The sequence below is a fragment of the Buteo buteo genome, chromosome 20 (genome assembly GCF_964188355.1).
Source record: "Buteo buteo chromosome 20, bButBut1.hap1.1, whole genome shotgun sequence".
Taxonomy (NCBI): Eukaryota; Metazoa; Chordata; class Aves; order Accipitriformes; family Accipitridae; genus Buteo; species Buteo buteo.
In genome coordinates this window covers 7,235,994-7,259,426 of record NC_134190.1, presented here as the reverse complement: position 1 = coordinate 7,259,426, position 23,433 = coordinate 7,235,994, and the positions used below count along the sequence as shown (strand labels likewise).

General features: G+C 43.0%; 1 protein-coding gene across 4 annotated transcripts in view; it reads left to right on the top strand.

Moving 5' to 3' along the window:
• Nucleotides 1-23,433, top strand: part of RNF144B (ring finger protein 144B) — a 95,095-nt gene that overhangs the window by 49,218 nt on the left and 22,444 nt on the right. For all 4 annotated transcript variants that reach the window (XM_075052217.1, XM_075052216.1, XM_075052214.1 and 1 more), the window contains 2 exons: nucleotides 7,714-7,902; nucleotides 21,046-21,150. In XM_075052217.1, coding sequence (XP_074908318.1) covers nucleotides 7,738-7,902; nucleotides 21,046-21,150 — 270 coding nt within the window. In that variant the 5' untranslated portion in view covers nucleotides 7,714-7,737. The remainder of the gene's footprint in view (nucleotides 1-7,713; nucleotides 7,903-21,045; nucleotides 21,151-23,433) is intronic.

Sequence of the window (23,433 nt, the reverse complement as noted above, 5' to 3'; positions counted from 1 at the left end):
CTCCCCAAAGACATATTGATGTAGGGTTGCTAGAAGTTACTGTAAAGAACTGGTGTTTTAAAATCTCAAAGTCATTCATACCTCACAGTATTACAGTACAGTAGGGCTATTACCTGACAAGTGTACTCTCAAAGACTTGGGGAGACTGATTTACATGTGCCCTAATGGTGTTTTGATTTATTAGAATGATTTGAAATTATTTGGTGCATGTGAGATTTGGGAAGCTGTTCAATGTGTGTTTTAGGCATCCTAAATTGCTGGTATAAAAATGCCTGGCAGGAAGCTGGATGATATTCTTAATTAGTGCAGTCTGTCCCTTACATTTTTTTTTTGCAAGAGGCTTCCCACTCACTACATTCCTTTCAAAGTATTTGATATATTTATTTTTTGGTTGCTAGCATGATATGAAAATACTCCATCCAGCCAGTGCTTCTTGAACAGCAGCTCAAGGGCTCTTTTTTTTTTTTTTTTTTTTTTGCCAGGCATTCCAATGAAAACAAGTGAGAGAAATTGCCTTCAGTGTGTTCTCATGTACCAGACAGCATGTTTACTTAGGCTGCTTGTTCTTTAAAGAAGTTTTCATAAAATAAAAATTTTACCATGCAGAAAGCTGTCATAAAATATTATACATCTGACTTTTCTTAAGCCCTGCTCAAAGAGAACACATATTGTAATACTTTTATTCTCTCTAATACTTCGTCTTGGTCGTATATTATGGTAATCCAGAAATGGGTTTTCCTTGTACATGCATGTAATCAAGCGCTTGCTGTATTAAGTCAGAGATGTAAAACAGTAATTCTGAATATATTAAAAATGTATTTAAAATTAGACCTTCTATTTGCAGATCTGGTTGCTTTTTTTTGACACCACAATTTCAGGAAATCTAAGTAGTTGTTTAACTTGTTAATAATCTCATTGCAATAAAGCAAGATATTCAGGCTTTGATACTCAGGAGCCCTTAAACATATGATTAAATGTCCTTCTTGAAGATGAAGGCTTTCCTGAATTGGAGTTTTAATCATACGTTTTACAGCCTTAGTGAATCACTGCTTGATAAGTAATGCTGTATGGACTAGATAGGTAGCTCTGTGTAGGCAGTGCATATCAAAAGGAGGAGAAATTAATGCATTGTGGTTTAGTGGTCAGTCTATTAGACCACAGAAGTACTGGTGCGCTTGATTCAGACTAATTCTCTGTGCAGGGCTGTTGAGGTTAAAAGAGCTGCCTCAGAAGTGAATTTTGAATAACATTGTCTTGAGAGAGTTGGGACAGCTAAGGACTTGTAACCAAAACTGATAATGATGGGGTTTTGCTGAAACTGATAGAAATGTGGGTTTCTGACAGCTGTCTTCACGTGTCCTAATTTCATAGTTCAATTTATATCTTCTATGATCTGACCCCCTTATCTTAATACCACTCTATTTTTTAAATCTTTCTATAATTATTCTTTTTTGCCAAGGGCCTGATTTTTAGCATTGGTTTTGAAGACTTGTATTTTTCAGGTAGTTTTCTTTTTCTAATTCATTTTGAAGGGGGGAACCTTAGTTACAGTAAACAACAGAATCCTGAGCTGAACGATGTCAAAACAGGTTTTTGTATGGCATTGAAGTAATTTCGTAATGGGTGGAGTACTTAAAAAATCTCTAGGGCATAAGAAACAATTACAGTGCTTGCAAATGTTTCTTCAAGGAAGTTCAGTGAGTACCTGGGACACTAAGTAGGAGCTTAGCACAGGTGCTGTGTGTTCGTTCTGACACTAAAATGTTTTTTGTAAACTGGGAAGTGCGATGTTATGTGTTAGACCCACACGTGACCTCTTTACGATGCCACCGTGCGTGTGCAAGTCCATGCCTGGGTGCTGGTTTATGGCAAGCCTGGGGGGTACTGGGGTCGAGGGGTCTGTCGGGGCTCAGCCTGCCCCACAGAACGGGCTCAGGCGCACGCCAGCCCGCGGGGAAAAACACATAAAGGACCCTTTTTATTCCGTGAATGTTTCCTGGAGCAACTTGTCTCATGTTTGTACATTTCTTGACTCCATTAAACTCCAAATTGAGCTAAAAGCGTACAGCTCTACTAGCTTCAGCAGAATTGTTTGTAAACACAAGGCTTGAAGTAGCTTCTCCAAGAACTCTGTTGTTGCTTTTGGATGCAGCATGTGAAAAATGAAAGGATGACTTACGGTGCTGAATATAATCCATTCATTCTCTTCCAGCTTCAGTGCAGAAGGCTTTCATGATTTTATGTGATGTTTCCAAGTGGTGAAAGTCACATTCAGATACGTTTTTTTCACTAAGTACAGTGACTTGATTGCAGGCAAACAGACAATGTCCTTCTGATGTTGTAGCTCAGACTGTCTGGCTTGTTTGCTCTATCACATACACAGAGTAACTTCTGTTCTTTGAGCCTGGTATTCTTGGTTTGAGGCAGCTGGGCAGACTCAAGTGAGCCTTTGTGTGATTGTAACAAGGATGTTACCTTACAATGCATGCTCACAGGGAAAGTTTCAGCTCTAGGTTGCATCAATTTTTAACACCTTTATGGAGCTGTGGTGGCTTGACCTTGGCTGGCTGCCAGACACCCACCCAGTTGCTCTCTCCCACTTCAGGGAGTTAATAGTTTCCACTTCAGGACACTAATACCAAGATTTGCAAGGGGTACCTGTCTTGAAGCCAGCACAGCAGATATTTGCTGTTAGGAAGTCATTTTCTAAGCCAGACACCAGACACTGTGGTGTCAGGAGGCCCTGAAGGCAGACAAGGTCTGTACTCCTTCCTCCAGTGCTTTTGTTGTGTTTTTCATATTTCGCTCAAAACCTCCACTGCTTTTGTGTTAGTGTTTCTGCTCATACTTATCCTTCCGACCCCCCAAGCCCTTCCCTTTCTGCTTTGAGCACACTCTAGTGTTTTCTTGCTTATGGATAGTGTTGAGACATTTCAGTGCTACGTGAAAGCACAAAGCTTTGTCGTCTCCCGGAGGAAAAGCAAAATTGTTTGCAGGCAGATGAACAAAATGGAAACGTTGACAGGTCTGAGCGCTCAGCAAACTCTGGTCCTGGTGACTGTGCAGTTTATGCCCTCCTAGGACTGACCCCATATAGCTCACTCACATTCATTCAGACTGTCTGGTCATGCCTTATCCTGTGGCATCAACACCATTAGTGTCAGAGCCAGGGAAGGATGAGTCTTCCCAACAGTCTTCTTCCTTATAAGATGGGCAGCATACCCCTTGAGGAAATACATCCCATTTCCTGGAAATTCTGTGCAATGTAAAAGGAGTATGATCTGTATTTGTGTGTGTGTGTGTGTGCGCGCGCATGTTCATGGCTGATAGAAGTATATAAAAACACTTGGATCTTTACAGTTCATGAGTGTTTATGCACGCTGAGGCCAGTTTGAGCCTTCCTCGTCACCCATTTGCGCTGGTGCAGAACTTAGTTTATTATGTTCCTCCAGGTTAGATGTCCCTGAGATATGTTTATCCTTATTCCACAACATCTCATGGAGCCTTTGTTGCTGTTCAGTGGAGGTTTTTGTGAAGAGTTATGTGCTGTATTCCAGTTTCAGGGATAGATTTCTTGCTTTATTTGGGATTCTATCCTAAATGAGTCATTTGGGTTTGTGAGCATGAAAGGGAAGATCTTAGTGCTTAGAAATGTATTTTTTATATATGAGGGTCTGTTTTTTTCAGGGACTTTCTATTTACTTTTATTTCAGGTGGCTTTTATTAATATAAGCAAATATGGAATGGTGTTTTCCTCTTTGTCCCCAACTCATTCTTCAGTGATTCCCTCTTCCCCTGCACAACACATATCTTAGGTGTTTTGTTTTCAACCTAAACTGTTGGCAACTCACTTGTAATTACAGAAGGAATTTTAAGCTGCTGTAAAGAGAGCTAATGGATGTATAATTAACTAATGACAGTCTGTGGGACTAAGCCTAGCAAAGTGAAAGCCATAAAAATTTGGAGCAACTGAGGTGGAACTTCACAGCTTCTCTGCGGTGTATGGAAAAGTCAGTTCTGCCAGGGTAGTAAAGGTGGGGAGATGGTTTGAGAGCTTGGGAGAGAACAATATATCTTGAAATGTGGGGAAAGAACAGGAGAAGGAGTAGAGGGTAAGAGCAGGAGGAAGACACGTGTCCTTCTCTCCCCATCATTTCCACCATCTGATCTGATCATGGGAATGAACTTCCTCCACAGGCCTGATTTCTCTTTGGAGCCCAGTTGCCACTGGATGGGGCTACCCTTTCCTGTAACCATTAACTCTTCCCCACTGCATGCTTCCCTTGGCAGCAGTAGAAGAAGTCACAATTCTGGCGAGCAGAAGCAGAGACCAGCTGGTTGGGTTGCTCTGGGAAAAGCAGCAGTCCGTGTAGGCCATGCATCCGCTCTCTTTGATGGACAGGTTTTCGGGTACTAACAGGATGGCTGTGCCTCTGCCAGCCTGACCTGGAGGGCCGCTTACGGACAAGCTGGACCCTTAGGGGGCACGGAGGGAGTGCTGCTGCTGGTAGCCGTGGTGCCTCCTCCAGGCAGCTGTCTCTGTTCAGGTTCCCATCCTTTTCGCTTCATTTGCTGAACCCCGCCAGGGTTAATGAGGCCGCGGTGAGATGAGCCAGCCTGGGCTGTGTGGGGGCTGGATCCTCTGGTCTGCCAGGTTTGCTTGGTGTTGTCTGCTGGAGATTTGCACAGGGTGCTCTGCTCGTTCTAGGTTTAGATGCCCCGCTCTGGCATCCTGGTGTGAGGGAAGGAAGAGTGCGGGGATGGGGGGGGACAGGGAGCAAAACTGAATTTAACCTACAAACAGTCTTCAGGGGCAAGGGTGCCTGCGATATCATAACAAGTCCCCACGGCCATCACACTGTGGCATCTGATCGCTAGTAGGGCAGAGCGGTGAATCAGGAGCCTACTCTTCACTGTGGCAGCCTCTCTTGCTATCACACTGAGAGCCAGATTTAGGCCATCTAAAATTAGCCCCTAGCCCTAAACCTCAGTCATACACCTGAGTCTTTCTACTACTGCCTTAATAAAAGCATGCAGTGCTATAACCCTTTTGGTTATAAAAAGATCACTGACTTTGGAAACAGCTGTATCCATTTTATATCCATTCCCACATCTTGAAATATTCCTTTGTACGTCTCTCCTCTTAACATTGCTACCTTTTACTGTGTAAATGAAGAAATGTCAGATCCATGCAGCGTGGGGGCGAGTAGCTTACCTGTACAGATGCAGCTGCTGTTGAAAAGCACACCTGAGTAAATGTGTTACAATTCCCCTAAATACTGAGATAACGTCTAGCGCGTTTTAAATAACAGGTAGTTCTTGATCTGTTGTAGCATTTCCAGTGACTCACTGTTCCCCCCTCCTCCGCCCTCCCCGTTGCAGTAATTACAGAAGAGTATTGCAGTTCCTGACTCAGAGGGAGGCTTCCTTCCAGGGCTTCCGCCCATGCTGGAGCTCCGGCTCTGCAGCCGTATGGAGCAAATTGTGGGGACCATCATGGTAGCAGGCGGGGACTGCGCCAAGAATAATGCAGGGAAGGCATATGTTTTGAACTAGCGATAGCAAGCCATTAAAGGGAGAGTTTGCTTTGGATTCGTGGCCGGGAATTTGGTTGCCAGAATCTTGGCTGTGTCTCTAAAACGGGATGCTTACAGGAAGGGCATCCCAAGGGACGCATCTGGTGGCTTCTCTGTCAGATAGGCTAGGAGACTGCAAAATGTAAAAATCAAAAGGGGTGAGTGTGCTCCCACCCAGATTTGTTGTGGTTCCATGGCTTTTGAAGAGGAAGTGTCTTCCTGTGGTCCCGTGGGAGCACAGAGCAGGAGGGTCACGGGGCAGGTCTGGGGATGGGGCTCGGCTGTGCGTCAGGTTGTGAGGTGGGAGCTGTGGGGTGAGGTTTCACGTGTGCCGACCCCTCACGCTCCACGGACACCATCATTTCTTCCTCTCGGGAGGAATTCAGCAGGTAGTGCAAGCTGGCACGTCGTGCACTCGCTGACTGGCTGCAGCTGGCCTGGCCGCTCCGGGAGCAGCAGAACGGCAGCAGTGATGCGCTGCCAAATCCGACCTGACAGCCCTGCCACGAGGACGCTCGGGACCGGGGGGGAGGCAAGCAGAGGTGGACCAAAGGGCTCGAGTCTCCCGTTTGCCTCGTGAGACGTTAGATCTGGCAGGCACACGGACAGGTCTTGATCCTCTGTTGTTTTCATGTTCGTGCAGCCTCCATTCGTGATGCAGCTTTCTAGATTTAGCAGAGCTGCACTCGTACTTGGCACTGGTGCAAGCAGCTGTGTGCAGCTGGCCACCAGGCCTCTGCTTCTAAGAAATGTGTCTGAAGGTCTTCTTGCCATCAGCTAAGTGTATTCATAAGCAGATCTGTGCAAGTTGAGCCAAGTTTCTTGGAGATGGGAATAGATTCTTCTATGCCTTAAATGCTGCACTGAACCCCGCTGTCTATTTTGAGGTGAATAAAATCTGCAAATTTGCTTTCCATTGTTTTAGCTTAAGCATGAGGAAATTCTCTCTAATTTCTCTTTCAGTGTTACTGTGTAAGAATGAGGGTCCTGAAATTTTTTATGGCTATGGTGCAGTGTTTTCAAATGCTTAGGTCAGAAAACATTACATGTGAGCACAGTATTTCCATCTGTTGCTTCTCAAAGGATAGAAATTTCATCCCCAAGTACTGCTGTGACATAATGCGTGGTGGAAGCATGGCTCTTCTGAGCATCTCCTTGTCAAAGTGCTAGTGCACTTAATTCATGGTTCACAAACCTCAGTGCCTAAGAGCCCTACGAAACAGAAGAGCTGGTTGCCAGTGAGTGGGATGGACAAAAGCTACAGACCTGAGCAGGCAGCTCTCTGGCATAGTCAAGGCAATGCAGAAAAGAGGACTGCACATGGAAATACTCTTACGAGCTTGGATTTAAGCTCCAGCCCCATATGAAGTAGGACATGCAATCTGAAACCCTTTCCTGGGTTTAGATGCCTTTGCCACCTCTCTTGCGATGGACTGCTATCTCAGTGACAACTCATGAAGAAGGTGGAGTTCATGGTATCCACCAATTATGCTACAGGCTAAACGTTTGAAGTGCTTGCCTAGGAAGTAGGAATCTGTGCTTGCTGTTGCACTGCCCAGGAAAGCTCCCGAGCCAGCAGCTGGAATGGAAAGTGGGAGAGGAGACACCCATTGAAACGGTGTGGGTGCAATGAAGACTGAGGGATTCATAGGGATGGGAGGGGAATGACTCTGCAACCCATTTGAGGGGGCACAGTGATACATATATATATGTACTTATGAACACAGTTTACTTTTTTAATTAAAAATTCATTGTCCCAAGTCAGATCTCTGCTCGTAGGACTTTGGTGAGGGCTCTGACCACTATACTGTTGCATATAACATAGGTAATATCTCATCTGTGTGAGTTTTAGTTTGTTTGTTTTTTAATATGATGATAAGTGGCCTGACAGGTGCTTTGTGCCAGCAAGGTGAATGTTCTCTGAGAACCCAACCCAGGTCAGGCCTTTCAGGGTGGTGGGATCTCAGGCACCTACTTTGTAAATTTTGAATGGCCTGAAGTGTGAGACTGGCATCAAGATGCTAAGGTAGTATATTTGGGTGTGCAGGTGCTTTTATGGATCTGAGCTGTAAATTCTCAGGTCAGTGAGAAGCTACATGGCTTGTGGGATGTTTCAGCTCTTGATTTCTCTTTTCAGGCTGAGCGGACGATTAATGATTGAATGGGCTCTGCTGGGAAGGCTTGTCCTCACACCATGACAGCTGATGAGTCAGAAGCTGGAGAGTTAGCTCTGGAGCCCCTGCTCACTTGCAAGCTATGTCTCTGTGAATATTCCCTGGATAAGATGACCACTCTTCAGGAATGCAGCTGCATCTTTTGTACATCGGTAAGGCCTAGCAGCGCCTTTACGTTACAGAGCAGGGTAATGGGAGATAGAACTGTGAGATGGCATTGCTTGTCCTGTACGAGAAGCATGTGTTATCCATGCTGATAGGAGATGCTTTCCTAAAGAGCATTTGGTGTTAGTGTGTCTTTATTTAAAAGAATGACTCTGTCATTCTGCTTTTGATAATTCATAACTCTAACAGTTAAATAATAATAAATCACAGTAGAAAATGGGAAAAAAGATGCTTTTTAAGAATGTCAGAGAACATACACAGTCTACATGCAATCTCAATATTTATTTTTCTGAAGCAAAATCTTGAAATGTCATAGGATAACTGTGAGATTTTGTTTCCCCTTTATAATTTTCTGAGTACTCAGAGACCTTTTAAGTCTTGTACGTAATTTTTAAGGGCAATCAGAAAACCTAAACAAGAATGAACCTTGGCCTATTGAACCTTTGCATCTGCAGTTTGTGCTGCAGAGATGTTGCCCAAGTCATGAATTGCCTATAGTTGTAAGTGAGGACTTTCTGTCCTGCAAATTCAGATCAAATAAAGCTGGTGGAAGTGATAAAGGTGGAGGTTGAGTGAGCTGCTAAAAGCCCTACAGATACTAGTATTCTTCTGGTCTCTTTGTCAGCATGGAAAAATGGACCCAGTTTCTCCGGCGATAGTGACTTTGGTGTACATGACTAATGGATTTTGGAAACAGGTCAGAAGCCACTGGAGGGATGTTGTGTTTTTTAAGTCCAGAATAAATGTGCTTGGTTTTATTTTTTAACAGTAAATTGTGGATAAGCATCAAGCAAGTACGTTTAAGTTTTGCCCTTTAATGTTTGAACTCATGGAAGAAATTTGATATTTGTGAAGTCAGCCTGAGTGAGAGTATCTCCATTTCCTCTGAATTCAGGGTAGTTTAAATAGGATAAGAATCTAGCTGTGTGTTTCAAGAAACTAGGATAAGGTTGATTAATATGCATTTTCAGCCTGAACTTCATGAAGTTTGTTTTCCATACTGACTTCCACAAAATATTTCCATATTTTAGTGTGTAACAAAAGTTTTAAGAGAACGTACCTAACAGGTAGGTATGAAGATATTACTTTAAATTAAAAAAATTCGGAGAAGTTGATACCTTTACAGTGGTCCCACTTTTCTCCAAGAATTCAGTGACTCTGATTTAGTATCATTAATAGCACATTAACCTCAGTGTTAGCTGGGCAGAGTAACCCTTTCACCCCTGGGGAAGGGAGGACTGCGGAGGACTGTGCCAGGCAGAGCTGGGCTATCCACTCTTCGGGGCACTGGCTAAAGGGAGAAGTTGGTGACTGACGGCTGGGGAAGTTGCTGTCCCCACTTGTCCCCTGTTGGTGCCGCAGCTGCCACCCCATACATACAGCCCTTACCTGGCCGGTAGTGGGAAGACCATCTGCTCTGAGCTTGGCTCTGCAGTGCCACGACAGCGAAGTGGAGAGTACAGTCACAGTTGTTTGGCATCTGTGCAAACTTTGCTGACTTTGTCTAAATCAAGAGCCAGCCATGAGTGAGTGCTGAGTGCAGCTGGGAGAAGCCTTTAGACATGCTCTATTTATTTCAGCGGGTGTAATATGTCTCGATTGTGCTTATGCTCCATGTCTACCCTTTGTCTGGCTGTTGTTGCCTGTGTCTGAACATCGTCCCGATGGATGTGTATGGGCTGTTGCAACAGAGACTTAGATCTTGCATCCTATAACAAAGGAGACTCTGGAAAGTTTTAACCTGCCTATATGGCTTTCTGTCTTGAATCCAGAGCAGTTTCTGGGAGACCATAATGAGTTGCACCTTTGGGCAGCCTCCAAAGAGCAGTGTCAGAAGCACCTTGCCACAGAGTGCCTCAGTGCCAGGGCTTGCATGGGGGATTGCTCGGGGCACAGCCTGCGGTAGCTGCACTGGTATGCAATGCCCTAAATTTCGTCCCAACCATGCCAGGGCTTCTACATTCACACTACCCTTAAGACAGATATTGGGGTAAGAATGTCAATGGTGAGCTATGGGATTCAGCCCATATCAGTTTTTCAGCTAGCAATGCTTTCAGCTTGTATAGCTTATTCTTATTTTCTGTCGCTAAGATTAATTATATAGATCCAAGAGTAGTATTAAATTTGAAATAGAAAAGGGCTTGACATGGGCATAATAGGTTCTGCTCTACTAAGGTGAAACTGTTAGTTTTGTTAGTTTTTTGTTCTATTACACATATTATATGTGTGAGGGGTTGGCTTTTTTGCAGACTGTAATGATGATTCTGCATCTATGATTGTTTTTCACTACAGCTTTTTTGGCTGTGGAAATAATTGGAAATTGTTACTATTTAGGCATCTGCAGGGGTGAGCTTATGTCTCCTTTTCAGTTGTAGCCTGTAAAACCAAGGAATTTAAATGAATTAGAATTGTGTGCAGCTATTTTTTCAGCTTAGAAACTCTTGTAATAAACATTATACCTCATAAAAGCTGTATTCTAGCCAAAGTAAGTAAACTGTGTTTAAGAAGGTGTATGTTTGCATTTTGGTGGAATGTTGCTAGTAAGACAGGAATTTTTCAAATAGCTGTAAAAATTTTTATTCTCTCTGTTCAGAGAAGAAAAAGCAGATGGCTTGCAGAACACGCTAGCCATCTTACTTGGTAGCCCAGTCAGGTCTGAAGAGGCATTAGCCTTGTATTTCTCAACATTTGTTGCACATAAGACTCCACTGAAATGTGAGATAAAGCATGCATTTACACATCCCAAGAATTTGGAAATTACTACAGTGTACCTGATGGCTTGGTTTTATTGTGTTGGACTATATTAGTTTCAAATGAAAGACTGATCTCTGAAGAGGGTTGGGCAGAGATGTGAGGTACATTTTATATGCAAAAGTTTTACAGGACTGCACTTTATATTATTCAGGTCATTTCCTATACCTATAAAACCTTTGCGAAGTGCCATGCTGTGGTGCACACTCTTACATATATATATATTCAGCAATATATGTATTGCTTAAGCTGCACGGTTTTATGCTACTTGCCCCACTCCCTAAAGGGGAGGGGATCTCCTCTGTTCCTGATACTACTTATCCTGGTTTTTGTCTTGCCAGTCATCCTTCTTGTATATTTGGTGGGATGTCCTTCCTATCTGCAGTCCCTTGTGCTTACCTTGTTGCCTTGCAACTTTTTCTTCCTTGGATGTGCCCATGTGCAACTACACAGGTTTTTGCCCCTGTGGTGGTCACATCGCTCACGTATGTGTGTAAAACACTTACACACTGTGTGTGGCTACACCATCACAGAGTTACAAAATACAGTATTTTAGTGGACTTATATCTGGGTCCAGAGAAACTAATATTAATTACATCCTGATAGATACAAAATTATATTTTGAATATTACGCTTATTTCTAGTCAATATTCTTACATGTTTGTGTCCTTTGCTCTTCTTCTTCCTCCTCCAGATAGCTCCCGTGGTGCCTCACTCAGGCAAGAGTCAGGAGTGCTCTGGCAGGGTAGTGCCAGAAATGGACGGGCTGACCTCCCTGCTTTGCCTTTGGAGGGGGCACTGGGTGTTGCCCACGCTTTGGTGCTCATTAGACTGGCTGGAAAGTATATGTCTTGGAGACTCCTGCCTTTTCAAAACCTGGCTGAAACTGGGAAAACAGCTGGGAGAGACGACGAGTGGTGTGATTGCATGTACCTCGCTTCCTCTTGCTAGAAATGCCCTGGTAGCTGGCACAGCATGAATTTCCCTTTGGAAGCAGTAGTGAGGAGTGCAGGAGTAGCAGTAATACTGGAAAAACTAAGGGCTCTAAGAAGACTCAGTGGGAGTCTGTAGCCTGTAAGCAGTCACGGAGGTGAGGTTTTACCAGGTGTGCTAAGATTGCCCTGGTGGCAGTGATGACGGAAGGGAACCAGTGGAGTGCTGTTACAGAAAATGTGGTTTTGGGGGTCAGTAAAAAAGCTGGTGTCAGCTTCTTCCCTGCACGCCACTTCTGTTTGTTTTTGTCTTTTCTCTTTTTCCCCCCTCCTCCTAAGCATTTCAGAGTCCTGATGAGAGCCAGGTGAGCAATAAATGGCATTGCTGCTATTTACGTCAAGCAGCAGCTTATATCTGTCTTGTGTGTTATTTACTGGAAGAGGGTTGGAGATGCCTAAGACAACATGTAACAAACTGAAAACAGAAGATACTTTCATATATTTGCTTCTTGTGTTGTCAGCACATGTTTATGCAGACCTAGCATGATTCACCCTTCTTTTTTTCCAAGCAAATTCTTTGTTGGTTCTTGTACTTCTGAGAAGCGTGTGAGGTAACTGAGTTACAAAACGCACAAAACAAATATCATGATGATCACCTGTTTGTTATTTTGGTGCGCACAATGCTGTCTAAATGAGATTAAACTTCATGCAACCTTGAAAGGAGAACTCAAGTGTGCAATGTTGAATAGAAGCATGGGTAGCTTCTGTGCTGTCTCGGCTATTTTACAGGTAGAAGGTGATCCAAAGGCATTTGGGAGACCAAGATTTTCCACTGTAGCTATGTGACAGCAAGGCCAGGGCTAGACATGGGCAAAAAAGGCCCTTTCGCTGCTGTTGACAGCCTGGTGCTCTGGGCAGCTGCCTGCCTGGCAAGTCAGGGCCTTGGGAGGCTGCAGCCTCCAAGAGAGGGGCTTGCATGCTGCTGCCAGCTACTTTTGCTAGAGGGGAAGACGAAACCCTTCCAGAAATAGGAGTTTGTCTGCTGCCCTTCACCAGCAGGACACACTAAGACTCCTCTGCTTTCCTTAATCTTTTTAAGAGCGGCTGTGCATTGCCCTGCCTCCTTTGGGTGGCTAAATATTGACGTTTTGTCCTTAGCGCTGTGAAGCCTCAGATTGCTTGTACATGGGAGCACTGGAGAACTGGAGACAAACTGACGTGAAGGATCAGCATCAACAGCAAAAAGCATGGGCAGAAGAGCCTGAAAGCAGAGGAGACCAAGTAGATCAAAGACAAGGAGGAGACAGATGACAAAGAGCGTGGGATGCCTGCTAAATGGAGCAAATATACATGAATACTCCAGTGAAAGACTACTTAGTAAAACATATAAGTAGGGGAAAATTTGGATTTGCCTTCATCTAGCGAACACTGGGGTTTGGTATCTCTTCTGTTTCTTGGTGCTAATTTTCAAGAAGGGATTTTGTCTCCTCTTCTTCCTCCTCTTTCCCCCATCCTAGGAGACACCTGCATGTGCTCACAGCTGCACCAGAACACTACCTTCTCCCCTTCCTAAATAGACCTTGTGCTTCAATGCCCCACTTACTTTATATAAAGCTCACCTTAGGTTGTTTTCTGCTTCCACCCACAGATAGCAAGCTGTCAAGTTTTGACATTTTGGATTCTTTTTTCCCAGCTCAACCTTTGGAATCTTTCAGAATAGCTTTGTTTTAAAGTTACAAAAAAGAAAATGCCCACACCTGCTAATATTGGCAGTGAACACATAGCACTTTTATAGTAATTTAGATGGTTTAAGAACTTCTTGGATTTATTTCTGTGCAGAGTCACACCAAAGGCAGAGTTAGTAGGGGTACTAAAAGAGCACAAAAATACCCATTGCCTTTTGATGGATGCTGCTATTCAGGAAGAGGGGCTACGTGTTTCTGAAGTCAGTAGAGTTGGCAGCATCTGGATGGTGGCCAAGGGAAGACAGGTGAGGAAGAGGGAACTAACATGTTTAATGACAGCACCGCATCAGTGAAGTTGGCGTTATCTTCATTTAACAAATGAAGAAACAGCTGTGAAGTAACTTGTCAATGCCTCAGAGTGCCACATTAACTGAGCCAGCCTGTGACATAAGCCTCATGGTCATGTCTGTTTTGTAGGTGTTGGTGAGGCCAGGTTTGGCCTGACACAGATTGTTTGCAAGAGAAATGGTAGTTGCAGCTGGTTCGGTTTTGGGAAGGGTGAGTTTCTCTGGTCTTGTTCTTTGGTCCTTTTCTGTTTGGTGGTACCACTTCATGGCAACGATTACCAGGAACCTATCCTGACTTTTATGAAAGGCTGTCAGGATGTAGCAGGCCATGTGTAAATTGGTTTTAGACTGTGTATCTGAGCAGAATCTAGCACCATTGGTGGTAGATCTTTTGAGACAAAGCTGATGACAATGTATTTCTCAGATATGCCTGAAAGATCCCCTAAAAAATAGGCTTGTGGAGCAGCGGTAGGCCATTATTTTCTGGTCCGTTGTCATGTTTACTTGATGTTTTCACTTGGTCATGACAAGATAAAATGTTTGTCAGTGATGTTATTCCTCCCCTTCTACTGAGCCACAAGATGACTGTATGTCATTTGAGGCTAAAGGGGCATTTTTTCACTTTCTTTCAAGCATCTTTCTCAGTAAGGCTCTTACATGGCCTGATCTTCTATCTGTTTGAAAGCAACTTCATTTATCACTGCATCTGGTCCTTAGCAGTTAAAATATAGATTGGGCAATACAAAGGCATGTTTCATTGGACTTTTGTTTTTCACTTTAAACCATGCCTATCATAAGTTTATGTCTAACAAATTAATAAATGGCTATTTCTGTGGTGTCCTTTTTAAAAACTCTCTTTAATTGGAAAAGCCTCACATTTTTTTCCAAGTGAAGTGCAGATGCCTCCAAGCTAATTGCCAATAGATTTGATTCATCTAGTTTTAAGACCTGTTGAGAAATACTGGAGCGATTCCAGGAGTTCAGTTACCACACATTGCAAGCAACTGGCCCCTTTTTAGAGATTGAACATGCATAAGTGCAGATGTCATGACAATGATGAACATATTGCTAAATGTTATGTAGATCTGTCATAAACACTGTGAGTACAGTTGGGGGGGGGGGTGTATATTTGAGTACACAATTGATTAAGTGCTGAGTGGATCAGGTGGTTAAATTTAGAGTTCCGACATGAACTGTCTTACTGAACTCAGTAATACTACATACTCCATTTAAAACTACATGACTACTATGTTGTCTTGTGTATGCACTGAAGAACAGGTAACATTTGTAAATGATAAGAAAGAAATGAAAGTTATGTCTTACTGAATCAAAAGTACATAAACACTGCCCAGAACTGAAATGAAAACTAAATGCCTATCTGTTGATTTGTTCTGAATCATAAGACACTCTGGAATGCAATCTGAAAAGTTGTTTTCTCTCCATATACAGTCTTTTTTTTCTTCACTCCTCCGAATTTTGAGTTTATAAAAAGGCTAAGGCTAAAAAAACCCCAAACCCAAGCCAATACAGTTTTGAGGACAAATCTGGTGGAGAGATTTAACATTTTAAATCAGTCTTGAGGATTTTAAGATGAAAACCTGAGGTTTTCTTAATTTTTCTGAAATTGAAATTGTCTTCAAGTTATATGTTAGTAGAAAAGACCTTCTTGTTTTGGCAAGATGCCTTCAATCATTTCTTGCCTTTTCATATTTAATATAGATGATGCCCTTGTACTGGTTAAGAAATACTCTAGATCCATTTTTTTCCCTTTCTGCAATTTAATTAAAGACAAATACCCTTACTTATCCTGTATCAACTGCTGCACAGTGGCTATCAGCAATATCTGTAGTATTTGACAGGAAAATAGGCCAGTGCTTTCCGTTCCTTTCTTCTTCCTAGCCATCCCTCCGCGTTTCTTAATAAAACTACCTGTTAGTTTTGTCAAATTACATATGTGGTTTCTTTTTATGCTTTTGCATCCAAACCAATGAGGCTGCATTTAGGGAGCTGAAGAGCTGCATGCAGATGGGAGATGAGCAAGGTAATGGAACATATCAAGGTACCTGAAAAAGCAGTATGTGGGAATGACTGAGGTCCATCTTTTGTCTCTGGTATGGAGATTATCTGAAAATGGCTTTGAACAGAAACATAAGATTTCACAGTGAGAGGGATATATAGTGCCTTTGTCACATCATTACCTAGCAACATAATACTGAAATTATACTTTGAACTCATTCTTATGTTAAAATGCAGAACTGTTATGGTCCCTTTGCAGATTAGATACATTGCCAAACAGTATTGGTCAGTACATTAAAAATCCCCTCTGTACAATGTACTTCGGGGGAAAAAAAGTTGAAGTTAGAGCAGCGTGTAGAAGTGTTGAAATGAAAAATCTATGAATAGCCTGAACAGAATTTTGTATTCCTGGGGCTCACAGCTGACTGTAGAAAACACTTCTGAAGATTAGAGGAAGTGTTTATTACTGAAGAAGGAATTTTTTATGTTATTAGTTTGTGCATTCCTGGATTGGGCTTTTCAGTGCTTTTTTAAAGATTCTTCCCTCATGTTACAACATACGCTTTCAACAAAGCCTTAGCTCCAGGAGGGGAGTGTGTACTTGGGACATATGTAAATATTTGGCTAAATCGTAATCTTTCTTATAAGTCCTGCAAGATAAAAAAGAAATGCATATATGTTGCATGATAATTTGATCCAGGTACTTTACGGGCCTTAACTTACTCGTGAGTAGCATTTTGTGAAGTAGGTAAATTGATACTGACCTTATTTTATTAAATAGAGGAAGGTGATGGCCTGAAAGACAAAAGGAGCATAAGAGGAAAAAAATTCTTGCCCCAAAATGCTTAGACAGCAAATTATTTGATAAAGGTGTCATTATACTTTATGAATCTCAGGCAGAGAAAAAATTACTTGTAGTACTCTTTCCACTGAAGTTGACAGTAGTCCAGCAGGAGCAAAACATGCTTGGCAAAGTTAGTTCAGCACCAAAGCCTTCTGTTAGGTGTACTGAGTTTTACTGGTGGAATTACATTATCACATTTGAATTGATCCCTCTTGCTTGATTGCATCAGGATTTTGTTGTGTATCCCAGAACTCAGATATGTACATGGTATAGTTGCTCAGTGGGGAAAATCTGAGTAAACTGAATGTAACTGATTAGGGTACACTTGCAGGTATGGAAGTTAAAATTCCTTGTGTTGGTGTGTACCATTTATTTGAGGGGTGAACGTAATGGAGCCAAACATCCAATTTCATCTGTAGTCGGTAGGATTCAAACCTGTTCAGCAAGACCTCAGCAGATTTTTAGTCTGTTGCCTCAACCGCTCTGCCTTGACTATGTGATGCATTCGTGGAAACCTCATTGTGCTGGTAGGAGGAGGGTCACTGCGGATGACTTGCTCTGGCCATGGAGGGTAGGACGATGGGGTGACTGTCACTGTAAGCCACAGGTCCTGTGGTGTGGCCTCTCCAGCCACTGACTGCTCTCACCGCACTGCAGGAAATTGGTGGGCGAGTGTAGCCCAAGGGTGTTGAGGCCTGGTGATTTCTTGGATGTCAAGATTAAGATCCTTTCAAGGAACTCTAATACCACAGAAGGCTGAGTATCTTGATCTTACCTTTGCTTTGTAGAGCAATTAAGTAGCATGTGTAGTTTGTGCAGTTTTCCTAACTGAGATACTGCTGATTTTTGTAGACAAAATGCACAAAGTCTTACCATTTTATGTCTGTATAATGTATTCTCCATAGTGTGGGAGGACATACTGCTGAGAAGGTCAGTCATGACTCATTATATAGACGTTGAATCCTCTTTTCATCACATTTGCAGCTTGTACATCTTTTCAGATACTTTTATTTGCCACTTTTCAAGTAAGTAGCTAAATTAGTAGCTGATCTGTAGTTGGTAGTAAAACCCCTCTAAAACCAGTCTTACTGTTAAAGTGAAGGCATATTTTAAAATTTTAGTGATTTTCCACTGTGTCTTCTTTGCTCGTAACTTGTGAAAGAGGGAGCAAGAAGTTCACCTCTTCATTCATGTACAGACTTGGGTAAAAAGCGTAATCCTTTGGTGGTACATATTAAATGCTTCCTTCGAGTTTCCCAGCACCTTTAAGTCCTTCCATCAGCTTCTTGATTTGCACCCACAGCAACTTCTCCAAATGCAGAAAATCAAGGCAAAAGATATAATACCTATAAAAACTATTTAACAGGGAGGTTTTCTCTGAAACATTTGAAGATCCATGGCACTGCACAGCCCTATTATAAAATCTCTCCAAGTCACCCTCTGAAAGCACAGCACCTCTAAAAATATTGCAAAAGGCTCCAGTTGCTCACCTATCTTCACCTACAACCAGGCAGTGAGCTAGAAGAGAAGGAGAGTCCAGATGCATTAGCAATCCTCAGAAACCTCTGCTCTCCTGGCTTGGTACCCCTATTGATTTAGATACTGCATATTGAAACTGATTGCAAAATCCATACTGTGGATCGAAGCGCCTTAAGAGCTTCGTGCCCATCCTTGCACGGAAGGGTAATTGTCAGTGCTCTGAGCTTCTGTCCTGGAAATCTAAATTAAGAACAAGCCTCTGGGCTGCTGCTAGGCCTGCAGTAACTTCTCAGGCTTTGTCCTCCCTCTGTAACCAGCTGACCTGAGCTGCCCCCAGAATACAAATCCACTGTACCATGCTGTCAAAACAAATTACTAACTATCAGGCAGCACCACAGAGGAGACAGAAGCCAGGATCTTAGCGAAAGTAAAAGGTTGCTCTCCCATGCTTGCTGAGGAATTAAGGCAAACTAAATGCTTTGGTGGGAGGGATGCATTCCCCCTTCCCCGAATGCTTCCGTGACAGTTGATCCAGAAAGTAATCAGGTCTCCCATGAGGAGAGGGAGTGAGATGTAAGGAGACTCTGCTGGAGCATCACCCAGGGATCAAAGAAGTGCACCCCACACACTGCAGCGCGTGCTGGCTTTGGGGAAGGGGCTCAGAGGGCAGAATTTTCTGTTTACATCGTTGCTGGTGGAGGCTGGGTACAGGCACAAACCAGGGAGGAAATTTGTGCAGGGAGTGAGCACTTGATAACCCCGTTTCTCTTGTGATACGGGCTGAAGCATGTGGGTAATGCCAGGTGCTTAATGAATGTGGGGCTGCAGGAACAGGTCACCCACAGTCTCCATCTGCATCAGTAATGGCACTGGGAGTCACCCTGGACTCTGGGGACACTTTTTTTGGCTTTCCCTGTGTCACTTGCTGCCACTGCCCAGACCGTGGTGGCAGCAGATGTGGGCAGGACCCCGGCAGCTCTGGTGTCTCTGGGGTACCGGCTCCCAGGCACCACCGTGGTTATGTACCTGCTTCTGCTCACTGCTCTGTGGAGGAGCTGCATGTGCTGGTGGGGTGATAGGATCTGGTGGTTAAACTGACTTTTTATAAGCACTGTGCCTAGATGCCTTTGGGAGAGGTGGGCGAGGAGATGGGACAAGGCACTGATACTGCTGTTTGACTAATAAAAGAATAGTTCCTGGTTAAGTCTGGCTGATATTCCCCAAGAAGCTAATATTGCCTTCAGTTACTGACATGATTTCTTCTTTGCTCTTCACCTGTGAGCATTTCCCTCACCTCCCACATACTGCTTGCACCATCAATTCCTTACAGGCTGCTCTACTGCTTTCCTATAGGGGTGTGTGCTGGATCTGAATCCATTAGTGCTTAATGAGCTAGATATTTAAAGCTGACCATTTAGGTTGTACCCCTACATTCTTCTAAATGAATACACTTCAAATATTTGCAAATCAAAAGTAAGCTCATTTAAAATGACACTAAGTTAAGCTGATTCTACTTGCTTGAACTAATATCTCTGTATAGTTCCTCAGAATTAACCAAAACATGTGGATGTGGACGTTTCAGTAGAGAGACAGACAGAATAATAAGGCAACCTCATTTCCATTTGTAAAAGTCCTAATTATCCTGACATTTCAGAGGGTACCAGTTTTCCAATAAAAATACAAATGAGGAAATTTCTTTTCAGAGCACAACATGCAAGGCCTTCTCAGAACAGTCCAAACTAACACAGACTTGAATGTTAAATGCCTGTAAATACTGGAAAAACAGTTTTTGAAGAGTCTTGGGGCTTTAATCCAAGGTGAAGCTCTGAAAGGCTGTGATTTCCCCATAACCCACCTAGTAGCTTTTGAACCCAGTGCTGTTCCAGAAGTTGGCAGAGACAGAGGTTTCAAAGACCTTATGCTTTGACAAGTTTCTTGAAAACTGATGGGGCAATAAGGGAAGAAGCCAGCGGTACTGAGGAGGAGAGGTTTATCATGTGGGCGTGAAATACAAATCTGGAGGGAACAAAGCTGCATTAGTCCTGCTGCTTGTAAAATATGTTGGTTTTAATTTACAATAAACTATGCAAGTTGATACCAAAATCTGCCAGAAAGCCATGTTTTGTTACTTTGTTAACAGTGATTTGCAATTTACTGTATTCTTTGTCATTATTTTGAGGAGACTTGGTTGTTTTGTTTGATTTAGAAGTGAGCTCACTGACTTACCTGTGCAGTTTGGAGATACAATTCAAGCACAATTCTTTGGGGCATTGCACCAGTTTTATGCCATGATTTTATTGAAGACTTTATAATACGTGTTAAAAAGACAAGCTGAATCTATTTGGAACTGGCATGCCAAATAAAATGTGGGGAGAACAGAGGGCTTTTTTTCCTTGGAGGAGGAAGGCCTGCCATTTTTGTGTAATGAACCAATTTGGAAGCATTCAGGAGGTGGCCATGCTGGAAATGGACTTTGAACTCCTGCTTAATAGACTAGAGGCTGATGATAAATCATGGTAAACCATGGAAATTGCCTGATCTGGGGAGGGGGAAGAACTGGTAGCTCTACATCTTCTAGGGCAGATTATAACCTCCTAACCAGGTTATAAACCCTCTTCCCCTTTTATGCAGCTGAGAACAGTAGTCTCTTTCTTGTAAATGAAGTCTCCTACAATGGAGACTGCTGGCTGAGAGTCTGAATTAAGAACACAGAAGGAAAGACAAAAGAGCGAAGCCTGTTTAATTAGGATGAAAGATACTCCCCCCTCCTAAATCTTCCAATCCCAGTTTAGCAGAGCGTAAGGGTTGTTAGTGCTGAAAGGTCTGACTTGCTGACTTGGGTAAACGCAATGCTTGGCAGATGAAGTCATGCTTAATTAATTGGTCTTTGTTGCATTCTTTCCAATGTAATGAGTTGTAGCATTCATGCTTGTAATAATTGATGTTTTCTGTGTGCTGGAGCTTCAGGACAGCCAATTAAGGCAGTGGAGGTGGTAGCTGTGCAGCATCTCTAGCATCTGTGTGTTACCAACATGTGGGCTATAACTTTTTTTTTCTTTTCTTTACTTGTTTCTAGTGCCTAAAACAGTACATGCAGCTGGCAATTCAAGAAGGCTGTGGTTCTCCTATCACATGTCCAGACATGGTATGCTTGAACCATGGGACCCTACAAGAAGCAGAGGTATCAACACTTTTTTCTTTCTCTTTTTTTTAACATACCCCCCCCCCCCTCAACTTCTTTATCTACATAATAAATATGATCATATACTTTTTCCTCCCTTTAATTACCTTTAATGAGCTTTTGGCAAGAAGCCTGACTGACAAGAGGAACTAGGAACAAACAGATGTTTTTCAAGGGTTTTGCTCATTTTTCCCTCCCTCTGTGCCTTCAGGAAAGGCTTACTTGGCATCCAGACAACCTCTGAATTTCCCATGCAGGTGACTTAACCAGAGTACCCTGTATCCCAGAATTGCTACGCCTCCATTAGCACTATCAGTTAAATCAGGTTTGATTTGACTGCAAACACTGAAATTCTTGTGCCTCTCTTAACTCAAGAACTCAAACTGGTGGTACACAAGGCCAGAATTTCTTCGTGTATGTTTATATTGGGCTGCAACAACCAATTTGCAGTCCAATATAAACACACAGGACTCTGTATAGTTATATGGAAAGAAAGGTATCTGCACAGCACTGGGTGGAAGTAGGTCTTAAGAGATGCAGAAAGTGTCTTCATTCCCAAGGCAGGTATGGGAGATATTGAGAGCTCAGAAGCTAAATGAGGTTTAGGCAGAGCTGTTTGCACATCTGGCACGTGCACAATCTCCCACAGTAACTGGAAGGTTCAGTTTGAAAGTTGGAGGAGGAGAAGCTGGAGGGAAGATGTGTGCCTCAGACTTTCTTGCACCCCTGGGGACAACAGGGTTCAAGGGGGCTGTAGATGGCCCCTACCACACTGCCTGGTGGCCTCCCAGCAATGCTCAAGCAGCCTCCTGCCTGACACAGAGCTGGGGTAGAGTTTCTGAATTGGGCTTAGCTCCAAACCCATGACACAGGGAAGAGCTGTTGGCAGTGTGGCTGGAACCCTCATATGTGCCAGCTGTTCTGTGCATCTAGAAGGCCATGGAAAAATGTGGGCAAATGTGATGTTGCCCTGCGGCTATTCTTGCTTGCTTGCTTTGTGAGCCAGGTAGGTCCCTGCTGGGCCTGAGAACACAAGCAGGAAAAAAAACAAACCAGGAAAAAAAAGGTGGCTAAGGGATTTTGTCTGGTTTTGTGCATTCCCTCTGCATTTGTTTGCAGGGATAAAATCAAGGAGAATCAGATCTCCATCCCTGAACTGAAGAAAAGCAGCTTATCTTCTGGTTTCCCTTGAGCCCTATGAATACAGATGACAACTGTGGTAGAAGTATATAATCCTATTCAAATGCAATCAGTGGCAGTGCAATTCTCAATACCACGAATGCCTTTTTCTCCAGAAAAAATCAGGATCTCCTCTCCAGTATACATTTGAAATGCCGTGCTTAGCTGAATCAGGGCCTGGGAGTTGCAGTTATGTTTGTTACAGCATGCAAGCATCTGGTGGAGCTTTTCTTTGGCTGAATCCAGCTACTGTGGAAAGTAGCCAGCTGTTTCCCTTCCTCCTTTCTTCTGCATAGATACAGAGAGGTTGAAGCAATGTCCCTCCTACTCATCGCACCAGATTGAAGGCAACTAGCCTTTATTGAAAATGAATTTTTTAAGGAAAACTAACAAATGGTAGGAAGAATTCTGCTCTGTTAAGCTAGGTTTATGATGCTATAGGAATTAGAGAGATGTATTTCCCCTTAGTAAAGCACGATGACACTCCAGGGCATGTATTAATGGACCATTAGCTTAATCCTTGGGTGTTTTTTGGGCTGAAGGCAGAATGACTAAACAGCCCAAATGTGCATTAGTGTCCCGTGGATGAATGAATGTTCTGATGCTCTGTTTTGGTGATGCACTTGAAACACCTTCCGCTTGAAAAGCAAACAGGCCCCCAACCTGGTTAAAATGAACTGCTCATGTATTTTACCAAATACCTATTTCTTTAAGGAAGACCGCCCCCCCCCACCCCCCCAAACTCCCAGGAACAATAATCTGTTAATAATCTGAAAGATTAGTATGTAAACTACAGAGTATGTATGAGCACTCTGTATTCTTTTTTCTGCACTATAAAGGCTGTTCCATGTGAAAATGTGACCTTTAAAAGCTATTATTTAGAAAACAGAACTTTATTCAGATGGTAGAGAATGTGCTTAAATATGGCTATTGTTTGGCCTAGAAGTACTATTTAGAATTACAGTTTATTCATTACACACTCTGAAACTCCTGGTGTAAAAGTATGAGCCTTCTCACCTCTGGAGGGCTGGATGTTTGGTATCTGGCAGGAAAAGGTTCCTCACCAGGACAGTGCCATGAGGAATGACGTGTTGCCTGTACTGG